At 46.7% G+C, this 10756-nt stretch overlaps 1 protein-coding gene across 1 annotated transcript; it reads left to right on the forward strand.

Annotated features, from left to right (window-relative positions):
- Window positions 1-226: 226 nt before the first annotated feature.
- Window positions 227-9976, forward strand: grapa (GRB2 related adaptor protein a). The gene is made up of 5 exons (XM_062531345.1): window positions 227-740; window positions 1193-1290; window positions 2101-2220; window positions 8657-8825; window positions 9538-9976. The coding sequence occupies exons 1-5, from the start codon at window positions 663-665 to the stop codon at window positions 9715-9717; spliced, it is 645 nt and encodes a 214-aa protein (XP_062387329.1). The 5' UTR covers window positions 227-662; the 3' UTR covers window positions 9718-9976.
- The last annotated feature ends 780 nt before the right edge of the window (window positions 9977-10756 follow it).

Consider the following 10756-nt stretch of genomic DNA (forward strand, 5'->3'; position numbering starts at 1 on the left):
AGGGAAGTTTTTGTGTGGGGTCGTGCATTCTATTCTCCTCCCTCTTTGTTCTGTTTTTCCTGTTTCTCAGTTCACCACTTGTATCTGTGTGAGAGAGAACACATAACACAGACAGGAACTGCCTCCCCCTCCCTCTCTCCCACACGCTCTGTCAGTCTCTCTCTCTCTCGCTCTCTCTCTCAGTCTCTCTCTCTCTCTCTCTCTCTCTCTCTCTCTCTCTCTCTCCCTGATTTTCTCACATGCTCTCTCACAGTCAGATGTGCCTCCGTCGGCTTAGTCTTTCTGTCTCTCAGTGTGTGTGTGTGTATGTTTGTGTGTGGTGTGTGACGGATCGCACGCCAGTTCATCAGCGAAGCCAGCGAGCGTGGATGCCCTCTCCTCCTCCTCCTCTCTCTCTTCTCCCCCTCTCTCTCTCTCTCTCTCTCCGTCTCTCTCTTCACTGTGTGCACTGTTGCAGCTGCTCATAGCCCGGCACCTCTCTGAGGCTGTGTGGATCTCTCGGATCTCCCTCTCCCCCTCTGTGCCCTCCCTGCTGCTCTCGAGTCAGGCAGGACAAGGACCCAGGACCCAGGACCAGGTCAGGCTCCCCGCGTCTCCCCGCGTCCCCCCACGCCGCCCCTCTCTCCCTGGACTCCAGCATCCACAGCGGAGGGGGTCCCAGGATGGAAGCGGTGGCGCTCTACACGTTCCGGGCCACAGAGAGCGATGAGCTCAGCTTCCAGAAGGGTGACATCCTCAAGGTAAGAACGAGGCCTGCAGCGCCACGCCGGCATCCATCAGCAGCCCTCACCTCTCAAATTCATCACACATACCGCTGGCACGGCTAATTAAGTATGAAGATTGCGGTTGTGTGTGTGTGTGTGTGTGTGTGTGTCTGTGTGTGTGTGTTTGTGGAAATTAGTCCTGTGACCCGAAACATGTTCACTGAGTGCTGCTGGTAAATTACATGAAAATGTAGCTCATAGATATTTCAGAGGTGTAGTGTGGTAGATTCATTATGGACTACAACGTGTCTACAACGTGTACACAGAAACAAGAGTAAAACTGAAGATTGTTCACAGCCTCCTGCACACACACACACACACACATAAACAAATACTCTTATACTGGTTTATGTTGTAGTGTTGTGATAAACTTCTATTGGCCAAGCTGTGTTAGAACTGTGTAATGATTGTTGCATTGGTTTCACCAGATTACTAACATGGAGGATGATCCTAACTGGTACACAGCAGAGTTGATGAGCAGAAAGGGCTACGTGCCCAAGAACTATATCAATGTAAGACCACACACGTAAGTATCCGCGCTTATGCACTACGTGGGCAGTACCCCCCCGTGGGCTGCCTATATTTCTCTGGAATCAGTCTTTCTTTCTCGCACGTTGCGAGAGGCCATGATCTTTTACTGCGATACGTACCGAGCCGCTAAGTGTGATGTAATCCTACATCAAACAACATCTGCGAGCTGCATCCTGTGCATGCATGGCTTCTTGCTGTGAGATTTCCTCATTCCCTGTTTTTTAACACAACCCTAGGTGTGACTTTTTGTCTTCGCAAGAAATAGCTCAGAAACTCACATGAATTATTTAGTGAGCATGCAGCGTAATGCTGACACATGCAAAAAAAAAAAACTCATCAATAAAGCAAAATTTATATGCACTGAATTGACAGTAAATGCAGATATAATATATCTTATGTCTTCCTACATTCTACTTTATGGTGATATAAACTAGGTTCAAAAGTAATTTAATATGTGACATGTTTTGGCAGACTTTCCATTTAATAACCACTAGGGGCCATCCAGTTAATATATGCTCTATAACACTGATTAATCTTATTTAACATGATTTGGATGACAATTATGGATATGATTAAAACATTGTTTCTCAATAAGTTATTATCACATCATGGCAACTGGTAACATGGCGGGCCACTTCAGTTATGTGGCTGTGTAAGCTACCACAGCTATGTACAACATGGTCTGTATGGTAGTCTGTAGCTGAATACACATGTAGTGTATGATACTTCAGCCAAATACGGACTCTAGGTAGCTCTAGGTGGCGTTGAGGCAGCATGAGTGGGCTGACTCTCTGTGCATCCTCAGGTGGTTCGCTGGCCGCATCTCTCGGAATGTAGCGGAAGGCCGCTTGAGGCCCCGGGAGTGTGGAGCCTTCCTGGTGCGGGAGAGCGAGAGCGCACCTGGGGAATTCTCCATGTCTGTCAGGTACGTCATGTTCACACTCGCTCCAGCAGTTACTCCCTCTCTCTCTCTCTCTCTCTCTCTCTCTCTCTCTCTCTCTCTCTCTCTCTCTCTCTCTCTCTCTCTCTCTCTCTCTCTCTCTCTCTCTCACTTTTGCTCCGCTGTTTCTGTGTTTCTGTGTCTCTGACTGACTAAGTAGAGCTGAAATCTTGTCGGAGGAAGCACATTGTTATATTGGGCTTCGTTACTCTTCACTATCTGTTGTTGGAAATTACTTAAGGGCTTTATGGTATCACTATTTTCTTTTAGTCTAGTTTAGCATCTTCCCCCGCTCGTGTCTTGGCAATTACATTTCTTGAGAGGCTAGAATCAGACAGCCAGCTCTCAGCAGGGTGGGGGGGGAGATAATCATTGAAATTCATCCAAGTCTCTGTTCCTCTTCTGCTTTGTGGGCTCACCATATACTAATTGTGTCTCGGCGGTTACTAACAGCGGGCTGGGTTGGGGCGGAGTGTAGTTTCGGGTGGATGGTCTCGGATCCCCGCGGAAAGGGCCTGCGAGGCAGGCGATCCGGCTCTCAAAAATCTCCCCCCCCCCCCCCAATCAGTGCAGCCGTCCTAGGGCAGCCAGGGGACCCAGGTGTGGAGACAGCCTCTCCTGTTATTGTGAGATTACAAGTCTGTGTGGCGCGCCGCAGGAAGCCGGAGCTGCCAGCCTGTCGGCATGTTCTCCTGGAGAGAAAGAGAGAAAGAGAGATGGAGAGAGTGAGAGGGAAAGAGAGAGAAATGGAGAGAGTAAGAAAGAGAGAAAGAGATGGAGAGAGTGAGAGGGAAAGAGAGAGAAATGGAGAGAGTAAGAAAGATAGAGAGAGAGATGGAGAGAGTGAGAGGGAAAGAGAGAGAAATGGAGAGAGTAAGAAAGAGAGAGACAGAGAGAGAGATGGAGAGAGTAAGAAAGAGAGAGACAGAGAGAGAGATGGAGAGAGTGAGAGAGAAAGAGAGAGAAATGGAGAGAGTAAGAAAGAGAGAGAGAGACAGAGAGAGAGGGATGGAGAGAGTGAGAGGGAAAGAGAGAGAAATGGAGAGAGTGAGAAAGAGAGAGAGAGAGACAGAGAGAGAGAGAGAGAGGGAGGGAGAGGGAGAGAGAGATGGTGACGCAGTGGCTGGCTGCCTCTGCTCTGCTCTGCTCTGCTCTGCATTCCATCAGAGACGGCCGGGTTTGGTTCTGACAGCATACCAATCAGTGACAGGTTTTGCAGCCTGGCCAAAAAAAACATGGCTACTTGGGGGCATTTATTTCCTCCTGTCCCAACAACAAATTACATAAAGCGCGTTGCGGGAGTCATCAACCAAATGGGCTTTCATCTGGGGAGATGGGGGATTATCTTGGGCGATTTTAATTACGCAGGACATAATGGATATTACATATATAACACACCAACCTAGACCTATCCTGTGGGGGGACACCTGTAAGCATAAGCTACATCAGCCTCTACCAAAAGCACATTACTTATGGGGCTTTTTCACTGCAGGGTATCAGCTCACTTTTTTTGGTTTTCCATTAGCAAAAACTGGTACCTGGTACCTGGTGCTATTTTTGGTATCACCTCCGTTGAGGTTCCAAGCGAGCTGAGCCGGTACCAAAAGGTGACGTTAATGACATAACAATTGTTTTCTTCAGCGTTGCTATGGCAATCGGCTAGCTTATAGGGGTCCTTTGTTGCAGTGGAAAATGAACACCCGGTACCAAAATCAAGTGGAGTAGAGCGAGGTGATACCATGCAGTAGAAAAGCCACCTTAAGGTGTATTGGCATGTTGGTGAGTCATAGTGTGAATGGCTGGGGATTTTTTAGATGCTGGCACCACATGTTTAGCCCTTGCTGTCTGTGCAAGATCTGGGACAACTGGAGGAAGTGTGGAAGACTGGAAAGAGGAAGTGGTCTTAAGGAAGGCCGCGCTCTGTCCTTCTGTTACGACCTCGGCTTCTCCTGTTTGATGAAGTCTGCTCTTCACAGCAGTGTTATAAATATAACGGCTTCTGTTGCCTGCTGCGGTTGACACACTTCAGCACGAGTTTGTCAGCTTTTCCTATGAATTCATGATCCTGCTGCCCCCCACCCCCCACTTCTACAGCATCCGTGCTTCTCGATTGCTTTGGGCTCTAATTAGAATTCAGCGCTTTCTTGTTAAGACACGGAAGAGCCACAGAAGATGAGTTTACTTATTTTTATCTCATCTGACAAAAGTGATCCTGTTCAAAGGACTAAAGACTGGCCCTAACATTCCTGATGGTGATGCTGAGCTAGATGTGAAGAGCCTGTTAAATATGGATGCAGTGAATTCGGAGCAGAATCATGAGATGAGAGGCTTGCTTTTTGTGTGTGTGTGTGTGTGTGTGTGTCTGTGTGTACATGTGTGTGTGTGTGTGTGTGTGTGTGCACGTGTGTATGTTTGTGTTTATGTGCGTGTTTATGTGCGTGTGTGTGTGTGTGTGTTCAGTCTCAGAGCCCCGATGCTGCCAGATGTTTTAAGAGACGTGAAAAAGCTATTTTCCAAAAATGTTCCATTTTCCTCTTCCCAATGTGCCGTGACAGTACGTCGATGGGGAGGGGGGGGGGTGGCGGGGGAACAAGCATCCACATTAAAACCTCGTCCCTCTTCACACTTCGCTCTCGTGGCTCTATCAGCTTTGGCGCAGGAGAGGGGGGAAAAAGACTCTTTGGTGAGGTTCGCCGTGTCACAACAATAACGGGAAAGCCGCTGTGCCGCACATGCGCGTGTTTGTGTGTGTGTGTGTGTGTGTGTGTGTCTGGGGCTACAGTGTAGCGTGGTGGCCCACGTCTAAACACCACAGCGCTGGAATAATTAGTCTCGGGCTCGATGAGTCAGCTGTGCCGTGTTAAGTGTGCCATCTGCTTTGAGTGAAAAACTGGGACGCAGAGCATCTGGGATGGTGGATGTTATAGTAATTATAAATCCAGGCCCCCTAAAGCCATAGCCTGATGCGAGGGCGCCCCCTCCACCAGATGGCAGTAAGGCCAATCAGCACGGCCACGCATCTGTCTAATTTATGTTTCGACAATTATTGCATTGATTTTTTTTTATTTTTTTTTATATTCTTTTTAACACTGGCTTTGAGTTGAGTGGTTTCCAACACACCCTTTGATTGTTTGTTTTTGTTATTCCAGCGATCTTTATGGTCACTGTGTACTTTGTACTGTAGAGATTACTGTCTCCATTGTAATGATGATGAGGACAAAGGCAGGTCAGGGCACTTTGGCTGTCATTTCCCCCGTCAAGTCCAGACGAGGAGAGAATGCTCACGTGTGGCACGGACAGTGCTGGGTGGGGAGGGAGAACCCGAGGCGATGCCTAGTGTTGGCGCGCTAGCTCTCTGGAGCCCAACTTCTCGGGGGTTGGCTGAGGGCACAGTTTAAGGTGGACGGCGGTGGTGACCGTCACAGCGATTTCACACATTTTCTTGCTCATTAGCCAGGAGTCATGAACTAGCGAAATAACTTCAGAGTCAAGCCAGCCAGCCCACTTCCAGTGTGTGTGCGTGTGTGTGTGTGTGTGTGTGTGTGTGTGTGTGTGTGTGTGTGTGTGTGTGTGTGTGTGTGTGTGTGTGTGTGTGTGTGTGTGTGTGTGTGTGTGTGTGTGTGTGTGTGTGTGTGTGTGTGTGTGTGTCTGTGTGTCTGTGTGTGTGTGCGCGCGCGCGTGTGTGTGTGTCTGTGTGTGTCTGTCTGTGTGTGTGTGTGTGTGTGTGTGCACGCAAGCTGGAACTGAACTGCTTTGATGCTGAGGACATTGTATGTAGGTCACTGGTAATAACACTCGCTGGTTGCCAACGGTGCTACCGGTGTTTGTGGGCAAACCAATAACTTCATCCCAGTATCCCAGATTGGCACTGAACCCGGGCTAGCCATATACCCCCCCTCCCCCTTCTAGTTCTCTCACTCTTTTTGCTTTCTTCACATATTTCCTCTTTTTATGCATTCTAGAAACAGACCTCAGGCCCTCAGACAGACATATCAAGGCCATTGATCTGAATCATGCACGACTGCAGTCTACAGACTGCAATCTACCAGCATGTTTTTTACACTTCTTTTGAAAAGAGACCGAAAATGGCCAACCTCTGGCTTTTTGCCTTGAGTATCAGTGATCTAAATCAGAACTGCACACTTATCAACTGCCTCTGTGAAGCACTGCCAAGTTTTATCCCCATATGCTTCTACGTGAGTTAATTGAAAAAAAAAATATTTAAAACGAGTTTTAGCCAATGTTTAGATGTAGAGTATCGAATGCGGCTTGTACAACTTTCCAGAAGCACCCGAGGGGAGAACTTCGGTCTCTCTGTCTCTGGGCTCTTCTTCTGCTTTCTGCTTGGCGTCGGCGTGCTCTAATTCTGCGGCGTCCAAAGGCATGATTACACACGCAACGAGACGCTTTGCCAGATGAACACCAAGGCTGAGACAGCGGAGGAAAGCGACCACGTCACGTGGCATAATTGTGTGTGTGTTTGTGTTTTTTTGTCATTAATGCAGGGAGGAAGCACATTGAGACGTGTTTCGATTGGCGAAACAGCTCCGTTAAATGCTTAAGCAAATCGCGCTGGCATATTGCATTTGATCAGAGCAGCAGAGCCTTGTGAGGATGGATATGGTTCCGGCATGGGGCTTTCATACATCATTAGCGTCTCCTCTGTCCTCAGGACATGGTGCAAGTGTAGACTATAAGTATGGGCTTAATCACTCCGGACAGGGGGAAACAACACAAAGCCCGGCACATACATTATTAAAGGCATTGGTAGGAATCTAAATGGACGGGTATAGGCCCTCGCTCCTCACGCACGCCCGCCCCCCCCCCCCCCCCCCTCCGAGCCCACCGGGGTGTAACTCTTCTCACCAAGCTGCCTGGCAATAAATCACCGGTCTGTTTTCTCACTCCTCTATGTGAAAGTGTACACTCACGGAGAGCTTGTTTCCCCCTGGCCAGGTGCCTTTCAGCGCAATGTACGAGTACATTGGATAATGGGCAAGGCCACAAAGTGGGGGTTTTAAAAGCTGTACCGGACACAAAACGGTTGACACAAAAGTGTTCCGAGGGGACCCTCAGTGCGATCAAATTTCTTTAGTGTGTGTGTGTGTGTGTGTGTGTGTGTGTGTGTGTGTTTCAGTTCAGGTAAGACGAAAGCTGGGTGTGTGGGAGAGAGAAGGCAATGGGGGAAAGTCCGTTATGCTTTAGCTGTTGAGAGTGCCAGCTCGCTTTCGCCGGATGCACACACACACAAAGGACAAAGGAGCTCAGTTCAGGCCCAGGGCTCCTCTGGGAATGGGCCTTTTTTTTCTTCAGTTTGCTCACATTTGCAGAACTATCGTGTGGGTCCTTCACACGCCTGCTTCAGCCTCAGTGGTTCCTCTGTGGAGGGCCAGGTTGGGCTTTTCAAACGGCTTCAACGATCACTCTTTGTCTCGAAATGCTAATATACGGGACACGGATCAGTGCAGAGAAGCCGTCCATTCCCCTCGCTACCTTTTCCACTCGCTGTATTGATTCGCCAGCGGCCAGAACTGAATCACTCAGTCAATACAGTAGGTCACTGTCTCCTGCAGTGACCAGAGACGACTCGCTTCCCTGACCTATTTGTCTATGACAGACCAGAACCTAACTGTCAGAGTGCCCTCAAACATTCTGTTGATAGACTATCTTCAAGGTTCCAAGGAATTTGTAACTAGTAGTGGTTCTTGAGTATTTGTTGTGGGCATCTTGGCCTCTCAATAATAAGTAATCGATCAATTTGTTTGTAGGTTCCTAGTTAGTTGCAACCAATTGTAGTTTTCGGGTATTTGCCAAAGGTGTCTTTGCCTCTAAAGAGAAATGTAACCGTGAAATCGCAAAATGTGCCGTCCTGCCATACCAAGTGAACCAGAATGGCCACTTGCTTTAAGAGTTAAAAAAAAACAATTGTAGTGGTGAAAGTCAGATAGGTGAGAGGGAAATACATCACAAATCACAGCTGATCTTGATGCACTGTTTTGGTGTGCTGTCTCGTATAGCACCGCCAATTTATTTTCCTCGTGAGGCAAAAATAAATAAATAATCAGCACCCTGGGCTTAGCGCAAGTGATGGATTGCATGGGACATTACAGAGATTACCGTGCAGTGGGTTGTTGATACACAGGGCCAAACCTCCCTATTTCCATTACTGTTCGACAGCCAGTCTCATAACAGCTAGATCACCCATGATAACAGTGCAATCAATCTTAATGCTTTGAGCAGTGGCTATGGTGTTGTTGCGCAACACAACATTTGTTGTAAACACAAAGGGTTTTACATTTGCGTCATGTTTTGCTGTGTGACACATTTTAATAGTTTATTAATTTTCTGCCCCCTTCCCTCTCTTTCTCTCTCTCTCTTTCTCTCTCTCTCTCTCTCTCTCTTAATTCCTTTTTTTAAACAGTTATGGGGACCATGTACAACACTTTAAGATCCTTCAAGACAGGGGATCCCATTATTTTGTTTGGGATGAAGTTTTTCCCTCTCTAAACCAACTGGTGGAATTCTACCGAACCAACAGCATCGCAAAGGAGAGAACTGTGTTCCTGAGGGACAGTGATCACTCAATAAGGGTGAGTATCTTTTACCAATTATGCTTTCTCTTACCATAAAACAAATATATCATATATCAAGATATATATAATATACAGTATATAAATAGACTCTACACCAAAAACATATCCACTGAACACATTTTAGCAGAAATATAAAAATGATGTCATCTTTCAAAAGACAAGAAAACAAAAAACAAAACAGGGCAGTTTTTTTTTTATTCTATTCTAATTTAGCGCAACCCACCAACACCTAACTTGCATGCGGAGTGACAAACCACATTGAAAGAAAAAAAAACACAGCGGCACAGATAATGTGAGAAGAGGTGAGAGCTGCTTTCAATGTCAAGCTCAGACCTGTTGCTAACTGTTGTCCCATCCAGAAGTCTCAACATGAGTCATTTCACAAGGCAATTACAGATCAAAATCATTAACTAAACACTTTGCTGTAACATGATGGGGGTTGACTGAACATGACAGCCCAAAGAAGCTGAAGTTCTCATATGAACAGTTACAAAACAGATAGACATCTGTGTCCGGATGTCTGTAAAATAAAATACATTCCATAACTGACTATTTTTTTTAAAGAGAGATTTTCATCGAAAATGGAAACACACAGGATGTGTTTTTGTTGAAGTCGCTGTGAGACAACAGTGCGACAAACAAGCCGCCTGGGTTTCGCCTCCACGTGTGGCGTGGCATGTGACGTGTTGCTATTTGTGTCCTCTTGCAGCGGCCCCGACACGCCCAGGCCCTGTTCGACTTCCACCCCCAGCACACCTCCCAGCTGCGCTTCCAGCGCGGCGACGTCATCGACCTCCTGGACTGCTCCGACTTGCAGCGGTGGAAGGGCCGGTGTCACGGGCGAGTGGGCTTCTTCCCGCCAGAGTACGTCCAGCCGGTTTACCACTGACCACCAGGGACGCACGAGATAACAGTAGTCTAGCAAGCAAACCGGTGGTGAACAAGGAAACCGACGTATCTTCCATGAACTGCTCACTGAACTGCTCGTCCATCCAATGCACTGTCATAATTCAACTGATGAATGGTCAATGGGTGATATTGGGATTCATTGATAATGATCCAAAAAAATATGCTGCGTTAAAAGGTGCAGTCCGCGATTCCCATCCCAGAGACTTTTGTCAGATTCAGTGAATTGTTCCTCACATTCCTCCAAAAAAAGCACAGTCCTGGTTCTGTAAATGGCTTGGACTGGGACTTGGGCTGTAAACAATCCCAGCTAATCAGGGTTGTGCTTCAACAGCACAGAGGAGAGGGATGTCATTTGACAGGCTGTTGATTAGAATCAGAATCAGCTTTATTGCATAAACAACAAGGAATTTGACTCCGGTTAATCTTTGCAAACGTAAAAGTACAACACTCAACAATAACATAAAACAAAAACAGTAAGAATAGAATAAGGGGAGTAAGTTTATGTATAAGAATAAATACAGTATGTACATTAGATGCTATGGGTGGGATAGGGTAATGCCAATTGTCCGGAGGGGGGGAGTGCGGCCTTGTTGTCCCTGTCAAGGTTGGGTTGCCACACCCCAACAGGATCTCAAATATGAACAACCTGTGACAAAACCAAAGCGGAACACTGGACTGCATCTCTAAGTTGGTTTATCTTACAACATGTCAACACAAATAAGACAATAAGACTGTGATATTATGATATTATTATGATGAATTTACATTGACATTGGAAAGCTTTGAGGAACATTTTCAACATTAGTAAAAATCAAAACGCTTTCAATGTTGACACTAAGGATTATTTGCAGTGTTGGTAAAGGATTGTATTTCTGTGTGAGAGAAATCAAAAACCATCCAAGCACAGATACCAAACAGATTGTGCAATTAGGTCTCATTAGTAGTCGTTTGTTTGCTTCTGTATGATTGGTCCTTTACTATAATTGAATCTAATCAGTGTTTATTCGTATTTATTAACT

The sequence above is a fragment of the Sardina pilchardus genome, chromosome 3, assembly GCF_963854185.1.
Source record: "Sardina pilchardus chromosome 3, fSarPil1.1, whole genome shotgun sequence".
NCBI lineage: Eukaryota > Metazoa > Chordata > Actinopteri > Clupeiformes > Clupeidae > Sardina > Sardina pilchardus.